The sequence below is a fragment of the Macaca thibetana genome, chromosome 6 (genome assembly GCF_024542745.1).
Source record: "Macaca thibetana thibetana isolate TM-01 chromosome 6, ASM2454274v1, whole genome shotgun sequence".
NCBI lineage: Eukaryota > Metazoa > Chordata > Mammalia > Primates > Cercopithecidae > Macaca > Macaca thibetana.
Window position 1 is genome coordinate 70,430,280 of NC_065583.1, and position 22,591 is coordinate 70,452,870.

The 22,591-nt window shown below is 34.0% G+C and overlaps 1 protein-coding gene across 1 annotated transcript in view; it reads right to left on the reverse strand.

The window, feature by feature from the left end:
- The window catches only part of WDR36 (WD repeat domain 36), a 37,478-nt gene that overhangs the window by 13,154 nt on the left and 1,733 nt on the right, over nucleotides 1–22,591 (reverse strand). The window contains exons 2-16 of the mRNA XM_050793050.1: nucleotides 21,658–21,685; nucleotides 19,273–19,373; nucleotides 17,612–17,729; nucleotides 15,676–15,808; nucleotides 14,010–14,064; nucleotides 12,588–12,720; nucleotides 12,162–12,337; nucleotides 11,699–11,819; nucleotides 11,156–11,221; nucleotides 10,383–10,469; nucleotides 9,079–9,224; nucleotides 6,233–6,347; nucleotides 5,587–5,752; nucleotides 5,262–5,370; nucleotides 3,405–3,484 (exon numbers count right to left, since the gene is read on the reverse strand). Of these exons, the coding sequence (XP_050649007.1) occupies nucleotides 3,405–3,484; nucleotides 5,262–5,370; nucleotides 5,587–5,752; nucleotides 6,233–6,347; nucleotides 9,079–9,224; nucleotides 10,383–10,469; nucleotides 11,156–11,221; nucleotides 11,699–11,819; nucleotides 12,162–12,337; nucleotides 12,588–12,720; nucleotides 14,010–14,064; nucleotides 15,676–15,808; nucleotides 17,612–17,729; nucleotides 19,273–19,373; nucleotides 21,658–21,685 (1,634 nt within the window). The remainder of the gene's footprint in view (nucleotides 1–3,404; nucleotides 3,485–5,261; nucleotides 5,371–5,586; nucleotides 5,753–6,232; nucleotides 6,348–9,078; nucleotides 9,225–10,382; nucleotides 10,470–11,155; nucleotides 11,222–11,698; nucleotides 11,820–12,161; nucleotides 12,338–12,587; nucleotides 12,721–14,009; nucleotides 14,065–15,675; nucleotides 15,809–17,611; nucleotides 17,730–19,272; nucleotides 19,374–21,657; nucleotides 21,686–22,591) is intronic.

Genomic DNA, 22,591 nt, shown 5'->3' on the forward strand with positions numbered 1-22,591 from the left:
AGGGATCAGATTTACAAGATTTGAGCCCTGCATAACCATTCAGAAGGTTGTTTCTGATTATTATTCTGAGCAAATGGAGACTGCTTCCATATGTTCTATTTCCAAAGTGCTAAAATCACCTTCCACAGAAATCTTTAAGGAGTAGAAGGGGATGTTTCTGCCTCAGTGAGAAATTCAAAACAATGTCTATTCCAATTCTTCTCACGTAATGCTCCTCAGGAAGTAGTAGGGGTTGGGTGAGACAGAACAAATGAAAAGTTCTATTCAGATTATTTAATTTTATGTATTTCTCACCCCTCAAAGAACGCAATCTGGGCCAGGCACGGTGGCTCACGGCTGGAATCCCAGCACTTTGGGAGGCCGAGGTGGGTGGATCACTTGAGGTCAGGAGTTTGAGATCAGCCTGGCCACATGGTGAAACCCCAACTCCATTAAAAAAAAAAAAACAAAACATTTAGCCGGGCATGGTGGCACATGCCTGTGGTCCCAGCTGCTCAGGAAGCTGAGGCAGGAGAATTGCTTGAACCTGGGAGATGGAGGTTGCACTGTCTAGCCTGGGCAACAGAGCAAGACTTCGTCTCAGGAAAAAAAAAAAAAAAGAATTCAATCCGAATTTCTATTAGATCAAAAACAACCAGACATAAAAGGTGGTGGTAGTGGTAGAGGAATGATAACTTCAGAGACAAAAAATTTCAACTCAGTTCCTCTGAAAATTTTACAAACATAACAAATATTTCAGCACTTTAAAAAAACTTTACAAGAAAGTTTAACACCCATGCAATTTGTTTCAGATAGGCACAATTCCAGATGGATATACCTGTATGTTAATACACTCAAAGGTTTACTCATAGATAGCTTCACTTTCCAGGCTATGTAATGTGTTTTCATTATTCAAATTATTTAATTAAAAGAAGAACTAGTAATTTCCAAAGGCTGTCACACTAATTATGTTTTTTTCCAACAAAATCAGTTCATACTTAAAACGAGACAAATACAGTCTGAGCAAAGATGATAACATAACTGTTAAGAAACCTATTTCTTTCTCCTGTGCTTATTTTGTGCTCTGTCATTTATAAACTATGTCGCCTTGGGCAAATCACTTAATTTCTCAAATAGCCTCCACTTCCTCATTTTTGAAATGGGACTAATAACAGTAATAGTACCTACAACTTGTTAGGATATGAAAAATAAAAGCATATACAGTGCCTAGCAGCACATTGTAAATCTTAGCTTAGTTGCTACTAAGCAGCAGCAGTTGTTGGATAGTTATTCCAGCTCTCTCATTTGGTCCACTTCAAATGTTAACCAAAAACTTTTTTCTTTAATAAAAATATGCTTTTCTCCAATCAATTTAGATTTTATTACATTTCCTTTTAACAATTCGATGTGGTCACTTCTTGCTCTTGTGCTACACCCAGCTTCATGCCTCTCTATTCACTTAAAATTGCCTATGTTCACCTAAAAATAAAGATACTAGAACTGAAAAGCTTTCAGATTTGAATCTGTTCAACTTTTTACTGATATAATAAATTCAGCAAAAGGCTAATGCTGAGTCAAAGGTTAGTGGCTTTGAATGCTACTTTCGGATCCTAATTTTTCCATTCCAAAGACAAATTTACCACTTAAAATACATTGCCACTTTACTACTACTGAATAATCTCTCCCACTAATATAAACTATTAAAAAGGAAAATGAAAAAAGCATTATGCCAACTCTACTATTTATACAACTTTCTTATTTTAAAGCAATTCAAATTATATAACATTAACTTTTAGAAAATAGCAACAGCCTAAGAAGTGACAGACCACTAATATTTCTAATAGTGTCTTTAACAAAATTTTTTTTAATTAAAGAAATGCCAACTTTTAGTGAACTTTCTGAAGCCAAAGGAGGATATGGTCAATAAATTAGATTTTGCTTCACTCTATTTTAAGTGAAAGAGACACACCTGTGGACAAAGGTTCCTGGTTATTAAAGCTGGATCCACTAGTGACAATCGTTAGCTGTGCTTATAAATCCAGTGTATACACAAGATGGGTAGGTATGCCTCAGGCCTGTTTCAAAGTTGAAGGGAACTGAGGACGTCAGAGTTTTTCCCTCCTAAAGGTCAAACTGTTTTCATATATGAGCTTATTCAATTCCTGAGTAGGAAGAGGAAGTGAACAGAGCTTAATTTAGGAATATTTTAGATTAAAAAGTACCACCTTCCTTCTCATTTTTCTCACCTATCTTTCTCTAATGGCATGTTACTGTTAAATTAGATGTTTTGCTATTTCCATAATTCTTCCTTTCTTCATAGTCATCTAAGCAATCCTATGTTAAATGATATGATTTTAAATGGTATCTATACCTACTTAATTTTTAACAATAAAGCCCACACACATTCTGTATGTCTCCTCTGTTCATATGATTTACAGAATTGGTTGTTTTCTCTTTAAAGTCCGGGATTAGTAGCAAATTTCAACCCATGAAATAGATTTCTGAACATTTGTCAGGTTTTAACCAAATCCGAAGACACACATTTTTACCACTTTAAGATATTGTTTGAATGTCCCCTCCAAAACTCATGTTTACACTTAATCCCCAATGTCACGGTATTGAGAGGGAGTGCCTTTAAGAGGTGATTGGATCATGAGGACTCTGTCCTCATTAACGGATAAACCCATTCATGGATTAAGGGATTATCATGAAAGGGAAACTGGTGGCTTTATAAGAAGAGGAAGACAGACTCAAGCTGTTACATTATCACGCTCAGCCCCCTTACTCTGTGATACCCCATACCACCTTGCGACTCTTCGGAGAGTCTCCACTAGCAAGAAGGCTCTCACCAGATACGGCCCCTTGACCCGGGTCTTCTCAATCCCCCAAAGTGTAAGAAATAAACTTCTTTTCTTTAGAAATAACCGAGTTTCAATATTCTGTTATAAGCAACACAAAAAGGACTAAGACTATCTAAAATGCCTTCTTTTAAGAATTACATCAGAGAAACAGAAGAGACACACAAAAAGGAAAAGTTAAGGGGTTTGACCTTTTAACTAAATTCAGCATGAACTAAACAAACTCAAAATAAAAGTTTGCCATCTTAAAGTCTGAGCTTTATTTTGGAGAATCAAAAAGGCCAAATGAGCTTTCTTAAGGTTTAGGCAACTTGCTTCTGTATCTCAATTTTGCAGGATGAGAAAATCTAAGTAAGATTTCATTTTTCTACTACGTTTCATCACACTACTACCTGCTGTTTAGTTATCAAAAACACTCCAAGGATACAATATAGTCATGTCAGAAAAATCTCCAAATATAGTCACATTGACAAAGCATATAACCCATTAACTATAGGTAAAAGTCACATGTGAAGAAAATAACTTAGAAATCTTATAGAGGTTAGGGATTTAGAAACATAAACTTACCACCCAGAAGGAAGGTCCCAAGTCCTAATAGAGCAATCCATTGCAGCACTTATTAACCAACGACCATCAGGACTAAAAGCCTTTAAATCAAAAAAAATATATATATACACACAAAAAATATGTAAATGTATATGAATATATTTGTATGTATGTGTATGTATATATAGTTAACACCTTAAAGAATGTAATAAATGAAAAGATAATGCAGGCTTCATAAAAAAATTAATTTGACTAACATTCAAACTGTCTTATTTTATATAAAAGAAAATACCACTTCCTAAATACCACTGATTTGGAATCTGGATAAAGATGAGACTTTTAAATGAATTATTAAAAGTTAAAAAAGTTAAGTGTACTGCATTAATTTTCAAATCATAATCTTTATTTATAGACTATGTTTATGTGTGTGATAAGGGCTTGCTTTTCTTGAAGCTTAAGTTAAAAATCTTTTCTCTTTTAATAATGCTTTATTTCTAAACAAATTATAATCAGATTTTCAAAATAAATTTAAATAAACTACTTATGCCACCTATTATTTTTTCTAGCTATGAAAATGGATAAATAATAGATCTCCTTGCCTGTAGTACCTAAGGGTTGTGAGGCACAAATCAGATCACAAGTGAAAGGTGACCCAAAAGGAAAAACTTTACAGTCTACAGTTGTAGTAGATTGTTCATCCAGCAGTTTAAATTAGTAGATGATACCGGGATACATAAATGTTAATTTGTTCATCAGGCTGCCATAATATAATGGGAACTCAAATCTCAAGTTACAGATAGATCAATTTACAGAAGGGTGGTACAGATAGTAAAGGATGGGAAAGAATGATTCTGACAGGTAAAGTCATGTTATAAATGCTCACAGATTTAACTAACGGGAGTACCTTATTACTGAGCAAGGAAACTCGAGATATACAAGTTGAAAGCAAGGTTTGAAAAAGAAATAGGAAGAGCAAGTTGACACTGACAGATGTTTGCAAAAGTGCCATTTCAGCACAATTAACCCAATCCCATCCTCGTTTCTACAGATGCTGTCAAAACAAATTCCGTTGATGTGTAATTCTGCCAACCTCCTATCTGCAGAACACAATGTCCTGACCAGGTTTTTTTCCTTCAATTTTTAAGGAAAGGAGTAAATTCTGATTTTTGGTGTGAGAACTAGTAAATGTAGCTGTTGGGTTTGTCACTAAGTATTAAGATTTTATTTTTATTTTACATTTTCTGTTTTCAAGCAAATCAAGGTATCTGCAATAGATGAAAAATGATACCATATACTTCATATGGTCCTCAAGTGACAAATTTATTTTAAAAGTACTTTTTAATTAAACACGCTTTTTAAACTAGTTGACTTCTTTCCATCATACATCCCATTATAAGAATATAATAGTAAAACTTAAGCATATTTTTATTAATTAAACCCTTTCAGAGTTAAGATATATAAACTCTAAAAATAGCACTAAAGTAAAATAAACCAGACACCAGGTATTCCAGGCAAATGGCTTCCTACTATTAATTCATTCCATACACAGTAAAACAGAAATGAGTTCTCCCAGCCTATTTTAATATTAAGAACGACATATAGGCCAATGGATCATTCATTCTCTAAAGTATAATTTGGCCTTGTTTAGAGTTAATGAAAAAAAAGATGAGCTCTAAAACTTACATTTCAATTTGATGGCATCAACTCCCTGAAAAATATTAACTTTCAATTCAAAATTTTCCTTTAAAATCTTTGAAAAACAGCCTGCAAATTAAAATAGATGACCACCTCATATAATGATTTTAAGGCTATTAAAGGATAACACACCCAAATAAAAGTAGAAATGAGTAAAGTTTTATCAGTTAGAGTTTGTTTTACCATGTCATTTATTTGGCCTTGGTGTCCAGAAAACTCTCTGACAATCTTCCTAGTTTCTATGTCCAGAACACTAATGGAGAAGTCATCCAAGGCGAGTCCCAGAATGCCACTAGCAAGATAAATGCACCAGTTTTAATGAACAAAAAACCCTTGAACTAAAGTCTCACATCCACTTGAATTTGGTTAAATCAAATACACTTTGGGAGAAATTAGGCCAAATGTTGTTCTTTACTAAATCGTCTGATTTTTCCCACTTGGTAACTTGTGACTTTATAACTTTTACCAAAAGAATCAAAGAGAAAATCCATTATCATTCAAAGTTTACCTGTCTCTATGTAGCAACATGATATTTGGAGATGAACTGAGGCTCACAGAATGAATTAAAATTTTGTTTTTAAAGTTCCAGAATTTGAGTAATCCTTCACTACCAGTTGTAACTGTCAACTGGTTTAATCCATCCACTGCGACGCCTCTAACAGATCCCTTGTGAGCTGTAAGGTAGATGTCAAAAGAAAAAAAATCAGAATTGACAATGTTTCTTTCTGAACAATACACACAGTGATTCCTTCATTCAAATATATAAGCTGCCACTTAAATATCCTTTAAAATCTTAAATAAATCTGGATTTTAGGGGTGTAAGAAGATTCTTAATTATTAATATTGTTCGAGTAAAAAAACAGAAATCAGATTGATACAACATAGGTTTGAAAAGTTTGTTAAGATTTTCTGCTTAAAGGAGAGAAGAAAAAAAATTAATCTGAATAATATCCACAAAACTCTTAGGTATCCATGACTTTTCTCTTTCAACATGGTCCTTATGATACAATGGCAGTCTCTGCCATATAGAGTTGATTATAACCCATCTTCAACTTTAGCAAAATGCCCAGCACTTAAAGATTATACATGCCAGCTTTCACTACTAGTCTTATATCTACCTATATTAATTAAAAACAAAGAAAAAAAATCTATACCTTGATCCTTGCCAAAACTTCCTCGATGTATACCAGACTGCATGTTATATACATCTACAGTTCCTGATGAGAGGCCAATTACAGCAAAGTTTCCACAAGAAGTTATATCCACTGCCTTTAAGAAAAAAAACAACCCACAAATGACAAGGAAAATAACTAACATTTTTATTGCACTTTATGCTTTCCAAAGTATTTTTTATCTACTTGTTCCTTTTTATTTAAAAAAAGTATGATAAATGAATTGCTTCGTTAGTTTTTTTAAACATAAAGTAATTTTATTTGGGTGTACAAGCATGCAAGCTAGATTCTATCTCCATTCTTTAAAAAGTATGAAGAATCATTATCTAAGAAAACAAAACATAACTAAGGTTAACTCAATTTAAATGTACAAAGTCAAGAGAACTATATATAGGACTAGCCTTCAATTTTTAATTTATTAACATGGCTAAAGTCAAAACATTCCTTTTGCCTAATTTCTTTTTGTCTTGCCTTTTGTAACCGCTTCCACGGCTGACATCAAACAAAAAACATATCATTAGTTAGAATGGCCAAGCAAAAGCCCAAAATGTTTTAATTATGACATATTAGGAAGGAAATATATAAGACACTACAGAGAAAATATTTGGTTTATAAGCAGCCTCCATAACATAAACTCATTTTAATACTTAAAATATCAATATTATGTCAATATATTTCCTCTATATTGAAAACATGAGACTGGCTACATATTTGGTCACTGCTGGAGAAATAACTGATTGCCAATGTGTATCAGTCAGATGTCATCCACCCAAGAGATAATTCAATTTACATCTATATTGAATTTACATCTAAACAGATGACTTATACAAACTAAATAGAAAGGATTTAATGAAGGTTTATTTAACTAAGGAAAGCAATATAAAGTCTGACATACCACTGAGTCAAGACATATTTACATTGCATCACATAAATACGTTTTACATACATACATTTTTCTAAATAAAGATTTCTTTAAAAAAAATACGTATTTCAGATAGGAAATTACTATGGTTAAAAAACATTTTATCTTCCTAAATGAAACACAAACATTAAGCTGACCTATTTTGAAAAATTCATAAATGTTTACGCTATGTTGTATAGTTATACAATTAGGAAACTAAAGGAGCTCGTACGCTGTAACCTACAAGTAATACAGGCCCTACACCGTCCTGCATTATATTCTTTTAAGGAAGTTACTGTTTTTAGTTGGCCTGCTCCTGGCACTCTCTTCTAATTTATTCATTCTAATGTATTATCTAAGTCAAACAAAGCAAAAATAAACCCGTGTTATTTTTGAGAAACAAATTGTACTTTAGTGCACAGGCTCTCTATACTTACTTTTGCTTATTACTTATCAGTTACTGGCTTTGTTCCAGATAGCTGAGACTGTCAGACAAATGACTCAACTCCAGCCACATATCATAGTATACACACATGCTAAATGTTCTATGAGTGATCCCTATGGGCTATAAGAATAGATTCTAGAACGAATTGTCTCAGGTTAAAATCCCAGCTCTGCCGCTTACTCGCTACATTGATCTTAGGCATATTGCTCATAAAACCTGTTTTACTGTCCATAAAAAGCACCTAACCAATGCACCGTGCTGTAGGACTGTTGTGAGGAAAATATGAAATAATCCATGCTAGAGAGAGAGCCTGGAACAAAGTAATCACACAGAAAATGTTACCTGTGATTACCACTACTATTATAACCATTACTCAAAACTATGTAGGTAAACGTCCCTAAGGGAGCATAAGATAGAATCTTTATGGTTTAGAAAATTATATAAAAACTTAAGACTGGATTTTCATACTACAGAGAATAGAATATACATACTTACGATGCCATTTGTATAAAACAGGGTCGAATGTTGAGTTACACTTTTAATAAGCATTTTCAAAAGCAGAGGCATCTATTAAAAACTATTAGAACTAATAAACAAGTTCAGCAAGGTTACAAGATATGAGATCAATAATGTAAAAATCAATTGCATTTTGACACACTCTCAATGAACAATCCAAAAAAAAAAAAAAAAAAAACTCTACTTCAATAACATTAAAAAGAATACTAGGAAAAATGTACCCAAAGAAGTGTAAGACTTATATACAAACAACTACAGAATATTGTTGAAAAATTAAGAAAAATCTCAATAAATGGAAAAACACCCCATGTTCATAGATCAGAGACAACACTCAAACTGATCTGCAAAATCAAAATGAGATCCCTGTCAAAATTGTAGCTGCTTTTTTTTGCAGAAATTGATAAGCTCATTCTAAAATCCATATGGAAATACAAGGGACCAGAAAAGCCAAAACAATCTTGAAAAAAGAACAAAAAACCTGGAGAAGTCACACTTCCTGATTTCACAACTTACCACAAGCTACCAAAATCAAGACAGTGTGGTACTGGTATAAGAACAGACATACAGACCAATGGAAGAGAATTCCGAGTCCAGAAATGAATTCTTACATACAAGGTCAAATGACTTTCAGTAGAGGTAACAAGATCATTAACGGAGAAAGAATAGTCTTTTGAACAAATAGTGCTGGGACAACTGGATATCCACATGCGAAAAAACGAATTTGGACCCCTTTATCATACCATACACAAAAATCAATTCAGAGAGAATAAACCTAAATATAAGAGCTAAAACTAGAAAACTCTTAGAAGCCACAGGAGCAAATCTTTGTGGCCTTGGGTTACGCAATGCTTTAAAATGTTAAACTACGTTCTTTCAATCAATATTATGATCAGAAACCTTGAGTATAACAAGATTTCCATAGGAAAGTTTTAAAGAGAAGATACTCTTATAAACAAGCTCACTTACTGTTGCAGTTATGTCATCTTTCTTCATCTCTTTTGGCTTGAGAAAGTAAGCACCTATTGTAGATTTTTGATAATTCCAGGTTGAGCAAGATAGCTTACCTTGATGGCAAGCAATGATACCATCCCAGTCACTTTCACGAGCTTCCTCTAAAACGTAATGAAAATCATAAATCAAATTACTTTTCATTCTGTTATTCATCTATTACTTATTAGGCAGCTAATATTTCAGACACTACAGATACAACAGTAAAACAAACAGGTAATACCTGATAGCAATGTTTCCAATCTAACAAGAGGTTACTATATTTTAATTGACGAATAAAAAGTGTGTGTAGTTATGTTTATGGCATAGAACATAATGTTGTGATATGTATACATTGTGGAATGGCTAAATCAAGCTAATTAACATACCTAACAAGAGATTCTAATTAGAAGAAATTATCATATCATAAAGTATGACAGTGTTTTCTTATAAGACCACTCAGGAGATTTGGGGAAAGTAAATGGCTCTCTGGATAGAGTGGTAGAACAAGTAGAAATTAGCAGGGGGGATAACATGCACAAGAAAAAACGAACAAAACGCAGGACAGCAAGTAAGTGTAGTATCTTCTTGGGAGGGACAGGAGTAGGGCAAGGCAATCAGGACCACACTACAAAAGGTCTTGGAAGTCATGTTAAGGAGATGAGATTCCACTCTAAAGGTGTAAGAAGCCACTAAAAAATTTTAAGCAGATGAGTGATGTGATTCAAATGTATTTAGAAACATCATTCAAGCTCTAAGAAAACAGAAAGGTGTCATAATAATAACTTTCAAATAGAAATGGTGCCTACACAGTAATTTCCCATGATAGATTTCACGCAACAAACCCATTATCTATATTTTTCTTAAAATCACTTCTTTGAAAGAAGCATTGATCAAATGACATAGTATACTAAGACCTCAGTAGTCTTAGATCTTAATTAGTCAGACCTCTGTGTTCTCATACTTTGCTGTTCCAGTTCTTTTTACATTAGTAACTTTCATTATACTAGGCATATGACAAAACAAAAAGAAAGGCTATAAAATCAAATATTATAAATACCTGTTATAGAGAAGAGCAAAGCCTAAGGTTAATAGATGAGAAGTTACATTTAACATAACTCATTTTTAGTCTTCACACAAGACCAGCATGCACCTGGGGTTACCTTCTGAATGCTTATTAATATTTGTAAAAGCATTTATTAAAACAGAGAAAATAAAATAGCACACAGTAGGAAATAAATGACAAAGGAGAACTTCTCAAAACACAGTATGAAGTTACTTACCTGCTGCAAACTTTGTGATGGGTGGAAGTCTCACTGACATGGTATTCTGAAGTCCTTTACGTTTGACTCTCTTTTTATTTATTAACCCTGAGGTTGGGGGAGAGGGGAACATAGCTAGCTATGAATCCTTAATAAAAAGTGTATATAAAAGAAAAGTTATCATTGCCTTATAACTATAAAGTTCAAGACATTCCCATTTAAGTCAAAAACAAAAGATGTTATTGCCACTGTTATTTTTTAATTCTAAGAAAAGTTATTTTAGATATTGTTAAAAAATGTTTAAATTTATATACATGCATGAATTGTATAAGACAGTCACTTAAAATTAGTAATAATAAAACTGAATAAGATTTTGTTGTTTAATACAATCTTTCAAAGGCTGGAAACTATGAAAAGGGAAAGAGAACAAAATGATTGCTTTAAGGCAAAATAATTGGATGCTGCTTACTTTGATGCTTTCTCTAAGCTACCTTCCATTTTAAAAACTGTGCACTGTACAGTACCTCAAGTAAGGCCATCAACATCTTTTGGGTGGCAGCCGTATGTTTTTACCACCCAAGATGTCTAACCTTTTTCAATAACCTCATAGCAGAACCTCAACCACTTCTATAGCAACTTTGATCCTAGGAATCTTACTACCTCTTCCATACATGTTTATCTAGTTCATCCGAGAAAAAATAAAATGCATTAATGAAACCTCTTCCAGTTGTTTCACAGAATGTCAAAATGTTTCTTTCGTGACCAGCTTATTTTCTGTCTTGCAAAGGACCTACCATGTCCCAAGCTCTTATTGAATTTTTCGTGTACTGTGGAAAATGACTGAAGAGTTCCATCTTGACCTGTTGATATATACAGAAAATCTCTAATCAAGCTTCATCAAAACAAGGGACTATGTGAATCACAAATTTTATAAAATTCAATTTGAAAATCTTGAAGTTACAGTTTGGGACAGTTTAAAGGGAAAACCAGATTGCAACTACTTCATTAAAATATTGAACATTTTATAGAATGGCATTTAGTAAGAACAAAGGATAAAATGAAAATGAGGTACTAATAATTTTCAGCAGACTAACAGAATTTTTAGAATCTGACCATTCTGTCTCTGAGGATTAGTAAACAGAAGGACACATTAAGCACAGGTAATAATATCTATAGTGCTTCTCAAGTAGACAAAAAGGACTCTTAGTTTTACCCAGACTTCTAAGTCACTCAAAGAGATATGTGAATCTAAGTATGTATAAATATCAAACCTAATACTGGGCACCCACATCTCAATACTTGCTGAAATAAACTAATAGTATGAAACAGAAGCTCACTTGCACTTAGAATCTGCTGTCCATTCTGTCCATAATATCTGATACTGGTAAGAGGAGCACTATGACCCATTCTGAATCTCAAAAGTCGGCCTTCACCTGTAGGACCATCAAATATCCATATCTGCCAAGAAATAAAAATGTAAAGTTCTTCTACAATGTTCCATCTGATCTGCAAGTAGTCAAATCACCCCCTACATAAATCAACTGGCATTGGGTAGTGCTTGCTAAGCCAGTGACCCTGGAGCTACAAGGGAGGGAGTGGGTACTGGGAGAGAAATAAACTGTAATTCTTTCCCGCTACGCTGCAATCATGTCACCTGCTGTGCTTTTTGTCTCATCTATACCAGTATCTCATTCCATATTCCTTTCATCTTCTAGGTTGAAAGCTGACACATTAAAGCAAGCTTGTAATAACCCAAAGGGTAAGTTAGATGAGTCAGGAAGATAACAACAATCCTAATACCCTGAGAGCATTGTCAGCGCCATTTGTGACAAGAAGTGGCTCTCTATGGAGAAATGTCAGTCCGGCAATTGCTGTAGAGTGTGCATTTCTCATTTGGTTGATTAATTTTTTGTCTTCCAGATCCCAGAGTCCGATATGGCCACATGGGCTTCCAGCTGCCATTACTGGATGACCATCTGTTATTAAAATAAAATACATCAAGAAAAATACTTCTAGATCCCCCAAAATAAGAATTCTCTCTTCCCTTTTAATCCATAAAGTTAGAAAGAACTATATACCAATAATCTATTTATATTTCTTTGCCTTTTACTCCAGTATTCATTCACTTCTATTAGATTAAGCTATCAGAAGACAAAAAACATTTGACTTTTAAATAATGAATTTTAAGTGTTCTTATCTTCTATCAATAAGTATGTTAAAAGTTACCTGTGCGAAATGATATTGAAGTAATGGGTCCCCAGTCTTGACGAAACTTCATTAATGTTTCATTAAATTTAATGTTGTGTATGATAACTTGACCTGACATAAGACCAATAGCAACAACATCCACAGCTGGTGCCTAAAAATTAGATTATTCAAACTTTTATTTTCTAAAGCAAAATAGCTTTAATAATCCTGATGATATGCATCATTTATTAGGTGCTGTCAAAAGAAATAATGAAGTATCTTCTTAAAGATGGCAGAAAAACTCAACAAGTATTACCATTCCAGCATACTTTTTTATTCAGCATAGAAGTATTCAGAAACAACATTTCCAAATTACTTCCCAGCTTCAATTCTGCCAGTCAACACCCCATCCTCATTCCCAAAACCTAGCTGGTAAGATTTTAGAAAGAAAACAGCCACAACAGAAAAAGAAACCTATGTATAAAATCATTACAGATCACTGGACTGGATGGAAACAGTAAAAGGAGACAATTCCTAGAAAGGAGAAAGGTAAAAAAAGTTATACAGTTAGTCTGTTCCAGTTCTAATATTCTATGGTTATAACGGTCTATAATACAAGTCTTACATACAGGATCTATTATGAATTTCTCTATTTTAGCAAAGATCAATGTCCAATATCATTACAGAATGGAATCAGGTTACACGTTTTATTAATTTGTCATCAACTGTCTACTATGCATGAGACCCTGTGTAGAAACTGGAGATACTAAAAAATATATAATCCCTTGTCCTCAAGGGACCTAATCCTCTGATACTTACGGAGTCTTCTGGATAGGCAAAAGTGGAGCTAGGTTGATGGTGGTAAGAGAAGATAAGGAATACATATAAATTGGGCAAGTATAGACAATGGGTACTGAGAAAGATAAGGGTATACTGGCTACATATGTGGCCAATAGAAACACAGGATTTGCTGTAGACATGCATTCATTTATTTATACATATTTTGCACATTAAAAAAAGCAGTTATTTCTTAAATAGTCCATCATCGAATCAAACATTAGGATTTTGGCTCCAATAATTTCAAACCATAAATCTCAACATCTTGACAAATTTCTCTGCATGACTTACAATACCCCTTGCATTGCTGAACACTCATTTCCAAGCTACACAAGACAATGGAATACATATACTTGCAAAATGATTAGTAACAAGGATCTATAGCAATCACAGGTTTAAAGTCAAACTATAAGCACAAAGGACTCCATAAGCGTTATTGGCAAAAGCATTATTACTTGTTTTAACTTACATTTCCAAAACACTATTTCCTCAGGCTAACAATTTTAAGGTAAGCTAAGCTATATATTGTTTTGTCTTTACATCTAAAATTATGATTGATTCCTGAAACTAAAGGATTTTCCTATTAACTTTGTTTCCTCTTTGACTTAACAGAAAAATACTAACCTGCTGAAGAGCTGTCACTCCAAGTTTCCATCCTGGAAATGTATATAGAAGTTTACTATAAGAAGAAAAATAGTTGAAAGATATATATATATGAGGAAAACAATATCGGGCACATTAAAATGTGAAATAATAATAGGTGATATTTATTAAGTTCTTACTCTTCCACACACTATTCTGATAATTAAACTAACATCACAAGGTTAGTAATATTGTCCAAATTATAGATCTCAAACTAACTACTATGCTATGCCACCTCTTTAAGAAATAAAATGTCCTAAGTGGAAAAAAAAAATACATGAGTAAAAACCATGTTATATTACAGACTACAGTAAAAAAAATTTAGGACTGCAATATCTTTATAGAAACATCATCATGAAAGGGAATAACTTATATTTTAATAACAATATTATTTGCATGTTATATGACTGTCATATGACAACAGTACTGCTGCTCTCAATTTCAGAAGCAAGCCATGAATGACAAATAACACATCCATGGAGCAAACAGAGGTATCTGAAATCATTATAATTATCATTAAAGTATTAAATCATGTACTAAATTATGTAAATGGGCAAAGACAGTATTTCAGTCACTATCCCTGAACCTAGCACAAAGTAGGCAGTCAATGGTATTTGTTAAACTGAAATGAAACACTGATTCAAATCATTAAATCTTTAATAATCTTATTTTCCCTTTTGAATTGATAAGGACTTTGGGAAAAACAATTTGGACAGTCAAATATTTTTGTTTGCTTTTCAAAATGCTACACAAAGAAGTGTGAGCTGCCACCTTTTTCTACTGATAAATGTTTAAATAATGGGTAGAAGTATTCAAAATTGAGTATCCAGCCCTCCAGCTACACCAACATTACAGATATGTGCCATATCTATGGGAGGCGATGGAAGTACTTTAAACCCGAAAAGTCATTTCTAAATGCTAGCACTACATTGTCATTGATTTGCCTTTCCATCCTTTACCATCTTCATGTATAGAAAATCTTCATGTATGGAAAATTAGAGCCTCCCTAGTCATAATCTCATAATTATTATTTTCTGATGGATCTCCTATTACTTTATTAGAGCCTTCTCTATAGCAGTTCTTTAGTTATTAGGTCATTAGTACATACTTTTCAGTGAGCATTTATGAAGCTGTCTAACAAGTGTCAGGATCACATGCCAGCTTTCACATATGTGATGCCAGCAACAACAACTCCAAAAGCAAACATACAGTTATATCTCAGTATCTGTGGGGGATTGGTTCCAGGACTTCCCCAACCTCTCTGCTGATACCAAAATTCACAGATGCTCAAGTCCCTTACATAAAATGGTGTGGTATTTGCATACAACTTTCACACATTTATGCATATACTTTAAATAATCTCTAGCTTACTTATAAAAGCTAATATAATGTAAATACTATGTAAATAGCTGTTACACTGTACTATTTTAAAATGTGATGTTTTATTGTTGTATTATTATTTATCTATTTTTCCTTGAATATTTTTGATCCGAGGTTGACTCCTCTGATATAGGGGACCAACTGTATTTATAGACAACCCTCCAAATAAATATATAAGGACAGGGATAAATGAGACTTAAGTATGCATTAAGAAGTAGTTGATGAGGATAAGGTGACAACTATATTATTTTCTAACTAAAACACTTACTTAGATTTTACATTCCACAACTGCAGGCTTCCTTGTTCACTGCCCAGCAGTATTTTATTCAAGTAGGTACTTGGATGCAGAATTGCAGAAATTTTAAATACTGATTTATCAAAAGTCAACTGCAGGTATTCTTCTACAAAAGTGAAAGTTAAAATTATTTGTTATAAAACAGTTTAAAATGTTTTATATAACCATATATTTATCACTTAAAGTAAGTCTATCATATCAAAGATTTATATGCTAAAATAAACCACAGACTTAGATACTAATCTATAAACATTCCTTGAGAAATAAAATAAATGAGGGGCAACTTGTAAATGTAATTTAGACTGTCAAAAATTTTCTACAACTTCTAATAAAAATACTATTAAAAGTTTCATTCACTTTTGAATTACTTTACAGAAAAGGATAATAAAGTTAAAAAAAAAAGATCCTAAGGATTAGCATTAATGTTTCTGTAATTTGATCAACAGACAGGAGTGAATATTCCAAGTGAAGTACTTATACTTAGCTCTTTCAAGGAATGAAAAGCCAACTATCTAGAAAGTTTGATGGGTCACTCAAAAAATGCCAAAAATAAAAGGCACACCTCAGTGAAACTATTAAGAGTACTTCTCACACATTTCCACAAAAGAACCTCTAATAAAGGAGAAGAAAAAAACTTATAACCCTGTGGAGTTGGGGGTGCCATAACCAGTGGTCACTTGCTCCAAGATCAAAAAACTCTCTGAAATCTTTGGTTACATTCAAAATTTCTATGTTTGAATTCTGGTTTTTGCTTTACAGTTCCTCCATGATTAAAACAATGTTTCACTATATTTTCCAATAAATTTGAGTATCAAAGAAGGTACATTTCATTTAAGCTTTAGGTTCACATACTCTCTGGTACACTGCTGTACAATCCCAGGGGTATGGGTACCCCAGTTTAGGAAGTACAGTATAGGTGAAAATTATATAAACTTTACTTTGAATGTTATTTTAAGAGATCCTTGACTTTATTCGTCACTACAAATGGCTCCCTGAAGATACTGGTTCAATATGCTGCTATAACAGCAACAAAAAAGCTGGTCCATCAGCATCAAGAGAGTCTGCTGGAATGTAAGAACCAGATCCTGTAACCTAATAAAAGCCCTTTTAACTTCTATCTACACAAGGAATACTTTTGGAATTCTGTTCCCTCCCTCTACTTGAGCAAACACAAAACAAGAAAAGGGTTACTAATCTGACATAAGAACTTGGAATAATTCCCAGAAATGTAATCTTCAGGATATTTACTAAAAAAAAGAAAAAAAAGAAAGAAAGAAAAAAAAAAAACCACAGTGTATTGAACAATGAAATAACCAAGAAGCAATATAAGCTAAAAATGTAACCAGATTAAAGAACTTAAAAGATTCAATTCATAATGAACCCAGTATTTTATTGAGGAAAGGTGTAGATATCCTAGGGATAAATTCTTCATGTTTAAAGATACATAATCCCATAAACATAGCCACTGTCTAAGACTATCACAGTTGAAAGAAACTGACTGATATCCCTAGGAAATGGATGTACTTTTCCTTCAGATTACAAGATCAAGTTTACTATTAGTCTCCTTTACTAAAAGTTGAAAATACAAAACAAGAATTACTCAGGCATGAAAATACATCAATATTCACTCCACAGAGAATATAACAAATCATTAAAGTTGGAGAACTGCAATGGAAAATACATCAGTTGAGGTAAGCACATTAAACAGTTTATAAGTAGTTACCTTGCTACAGTTGTTTATCTCTTTCTTACTTAGAACTTTTTTCTTATACATGTTAAAGATTTTTAATTTTTTAAATTTCTTACTATTTACAGGCAAAATCTCTGGCATAGATATTTACATAGATTTTAAATTTTAATTAAACACATACTACCCTAAGATAAAGCAAATAAGTGAGTTAACTCTTACCTTCTGAATATATGTGCCAAATAATAAGAATGCTGTCAGTATCAACAGAGATAATGTGGTCTCCAAAGGGTTGCAAGAGATGGATTTCTGCCTTATGACCCTTAAAGGTATGTACTATCTACAATATCGAAGTTTAAAAGAATTTCATATTATTACTCAGTCATCATGTCATATTATTCATATTATCCCAAAAACAAGCTAATCCGGAGATGCTTCTGTTAAGAAATGTACCCCAACTTTTGATTATTCAAGGTTAGGATGAATGCATAGATATGAAGGAACTAGGCATGTTCATCTGCTCCCTCAGCCAGTTCAACAATAAGGAAGTAAACTGTCCATTTAGTACAAAGAAATGAGACCTTTGAAGCTCAGTCTTCCAACTTAGGTTAGAGAGGAGGCGTGCACACACAACTAGTTCCCTCACCCAATTCAATCAGTGCAACTACATATATCCTAGCGAGATGGTATATTCCAGAAGGCTGATCTCTACAGACTCCATCACCAACTGGCTTTCAAATGAGACGGGAAAGGGGGATATAGGGTCTTTTTCCCCATACCTTTCTGCTTTGACAGAGATCCTTACAGTAGCTGATCCCTCCATAAGTATAGCCCCTTCTCCATGGTTTCAGTTCTCACCAGATTCCAGTAACACTGTTTCTTCTCCTTGGCCCTTTGGCCTTAGGGGTGGTAACAACTTCCTACAGTTGACAGTGTCCGATGCCTCCCCACCCCTACTTTGTTCCCCTAACCCTGACCACACTTGTGCATAAAGGTCCTTTATTAAAGTCTCTGCATCTGAACCACATATAGGATATACATATGGGATAAAGTCTCCTCATGTAAATCATATATATCTCCCTGGAAAAACTATAAACAACAATACAAAAATGAACATTTTTTCCAATTCTAAAAATCTGAACACCTTCCATTAAAGAACTCTACAGATAAGTTACCTTCCTCTGCCACAGGTAGTGATGATGAAAGACTGTGGGAACCACCTCACTCCAAGTCCCTGACAAGTACAGTGATACTAGCATTTGGCTATCCTTGTATTCCCATTCCTACATTTCCTTTCATTCTAGATCATTAAGGCCAGGTCACCTCTCAACCTAGTTATTCCAGGACAAATTCAGAAACCAACTGGTAAATTTAGACCAGAAAAGATCTTTCCTTAGCAGTGGAGAAAACAGAATCTAGCTTTCTCTAAATAGGGAACAGGCATCTGGTTTTCAGAAAAAGAGTTATAAGCTAAGTTATGCATAATGAATAATCAACCCACATAAAGTGGTAGTGCAAATATGAACTTTTCCAGGAAAGTATTTTTAAAATACACTTAATAATACACATTACGTCCCATCTCTACAAATATACGAAACAGAAAACTCCTGAGATGGGAACTGACTGGGCATAAAAAATTTTGAAGAAACTCTCCAAGTTATTCTGATATTCATCTCTGGGCAAAGAAACTGAAGGAAAGCACCAGTTTTAAGTAAGCCTTTTCTGAAAATTTATCTTCCTCCAGAAAACTGAATATACATTAGAAAAAAAAGAATACTATAGAGTTCTAGAGTGTGCCAGGTAAAGAATGACAGAATTAAAGTTCCCTCCACTATCACAACAAACAACTACTGACTGCAAACAAGCAGTTTAGTGATACCAACCTCTTTATTACGGGCAAATGCAGAGAAAACATTTCCATAAGCAGCAAAGACTAATCTGCCATCAGCTGCCATACAGCAGATATCCTGTGGAACAGAATTACCTAGCAAATACCAAATGAAAGAAACAGGGATTTTTAAGATGTTAACCAGAAACCCCAAGTATACGTACAACATTTTTCATGGTTATAATTTAAAAAAATATATAAAGATCAAAGTTGAGAATCAGAGTATAACATTTTGACTAAAATATTTTAAATATCTAATAGTAACTATCAAACAAAGGATAGGAAATCCCCTTGTCCTTCCCTAAGAGAATGTCTAGGATTTGCAGAAATAAAAACATAATCCTAGAGAAATGAAAAGAAGCTTTTTGAGGTTATTTGGAAAAAACTGTCATCTGATACACAAAGCTCTGACAGTCACCCAGTCTTCATGTGAACATTTTTTTTTTTTTTTGAGAGACGGAGTCTCACTGTGTCGCCCAGATTGGAGTACAGTGATGCAATCTTGTCACACTGCAACATCCACCTCCCAGGTTCAACTGATTCTCCTGCCTCAGCCTCCCGAGTAGCTAGGATTATAGGTGTGCACCACCACACCCAGCTAATTTTTGTATTTTTAGTAGAGACGGGGTTTCGCCATGTTAGACAGGCTGGTCTTGAACTCCTGACCTCAGGTGATCTGCCCACCTCAACCTTCCAAAATGCTGGGATTATAGGTATAAGCTACCACGCCTGACCCATGTGAATATCTTCTGGAACATCAAGTTCACTAATAACTTCACAAAAATTTTAAAAGTAACTCAAAATCTAAATCTCTAACTTTGGACCAACCCAAAAATATTCCATATGGTATTCTATATGCCTACTCCTAAAACATTTAAAGACAATATTGTTTCTACAGTCTTCTCCAAGAGAAATATGCCTATCAATCTTTAGCATTTCTCACGTGACATATGATTCTTTTCTCAGTATCCTGGTCACACTGACATTTCCATTTCCTCTTTTGGGGCAGGAGAGTTAGTAGACAGAGGATTGTTGTACTTTCATGCTGCAAATTCCATATTAGGATTTGTTTGCATAATCCTGTTTTATAGATTTATCATTTAATTTTGTATTCAACTTAAGTTCTAATGCCTTTCTTCTGCCTTCTAATCTATTATTAAAATTCCTTCCATTGGAAAGAAATACCAAAATGTGAGAAAAGGGGAAACTTTTCCTTACAGTAGAAGGAATGATGGAAAAAGAAAATCACTAAAAGCTATGCTTTATCTGAAATGCCTGAGACAAGAAGTGTTTCAGATTTCAGATTTTTTTGGATTTTGGACTACCTGCATAACCAGGTGAATATTCCTAATCTGAAAGTCTGAAATCAGAAATGTTCCAATGCATATTTCCCTCTGAACATCATGTTGGCTCTCAAAGTTTCAGACTTTGGAGCATTTTGGGTTTCAAATTTTTGGATTAAGGATAATCAACATGCATTTGGCAACCATCATATTAATAACTGATTCAGGCAAGTATCATCATAAAATACTAAAAGCAGCAGGTAATAACTTTGAAGAGTACTAGGATATTTACATAGTCCCAGTGCATATTACCAAAAGATACTTATCCGTTACAAAGGACAAAACACTAACTTAATTTTTTTTTTAATTTTCTTTTTTTTTCCAAGACGGAGTCTCACTCTATTGCCTAGGCTGGAGTGCAGTGGCACGATCTGGCTCACTGAAACCTTCACCTCCCGGATCCAAGCAATTCTCCTGCCTCAGCCGCCTGAGTAGCTGGGACTACAGGCACCTGCCACCACACCTGGCTAATTTTTTGTATTTTTAGTAGAGATGGGGTTTCACTGTGTTAGCCAGGATGGTCTTGATCTCCTGACCTCGTGATCCACCTGCCTCGGCCTCCCAAAGTGCTGGGATTACAGGTGTGAGCCACCGCACCCGGCCTAACTTTAAAATAGAGCCTCCTAACCAATCACTATCAGGAACAGAACCAACCAACAGCATGTGCCTTCTGATACAATTCACCGTGATTCCTCCCAACGGGTACAACCTGAATCTAATCCTGAAGAAATGTCAAAAAATCTCAAACTGAAGGACATTCTAAATGAGCCTGTACTCCAAAAATGTCAATGTGTCAATGTCATCAAGCACAAAGAAAGTCTAAAGAACCGTTCCAGATTAAAGAAAATAAAGATACGTAACAACTGAAAGCAAAACATGATTCTATCCTGGCACCCTTTTTTGTTGCTGATAATGTAAGTTTATAAGACATACATGTTACCCTGGCTTCTTTATATGTTCTGTAAGTCTCAAATTTATGTCAAAATAAAAAAAATTTTTTTAGATGTGCATAAATTCAGAATAAAGTCCATACTTACTTACTGCAACCAGACTAAGTTTCTGAACCTGTTTAAAAAAAGAAAAAGGGTTAAATTTTCATTAACAAACACAATCATAATAACCTAACACCTGAAGAGTAAGCTATAACCTCACACGTATATTTGCTATGCTGTCCTTCGTAAGAAAGACACTTACTGACTCTAATTTTCATTACTAGGGAAGTTTATATTTTCAACTATATTTCACCAGGAGTAGTAATGGAAGGGGTAGGTAAATGTTTTCTATAATGGGCCAAATATTAACTATTTTAGGCTTTGCAGGCAATGCATGTGGTCTCTGTTGCAACTACTAGCTTCTGCCACCATAGCATGAAAACAGTCATACTTAATACATAAATAATGTGCATGGGTATATCAAACTTTTACCTATAGGTACTGAAATTTGATTTTCACATAGTTTTCATGTCATGAAATATCCTTCTCCCCACCCCCAGCCTACCCCCACAAACATTTAAACATGTCAAAATCATTCATAACTCCTGGGTCATACAAAGCCAAGCAGTGGGCTAGACTGGCTTGCAGACTGTAATTTGCTCATCCCACTCATGGCTACTGATCCAGCTGTATGACCCTGGAAAAATAAGTTCCCTGTGCCTCAAATTCTTCATCTGTAAAACAGGTATTTATTTACTTTATGGGATTGTTATGAGGATTCAACGAATAAATTTGTGTAAAACAGAATGGGGTCAGTCATATAGTAATTGCTCAATACATGATAGCTGCTACCATCACTATCACCACCTATTCACAACTTGTCTAGTTTCCCCTGCAGAAGAAACTGATCTGTAGGACTGTAGGAAGTCTGACTGGGGACAGCATATACAGCCATAGTCATGGGATAGAGCACTTGTAGACCCAATTAGTGACTTAAGTTCATTAGCTCCATTTTTTTTTTTTCTTTTTACTCCCAAGT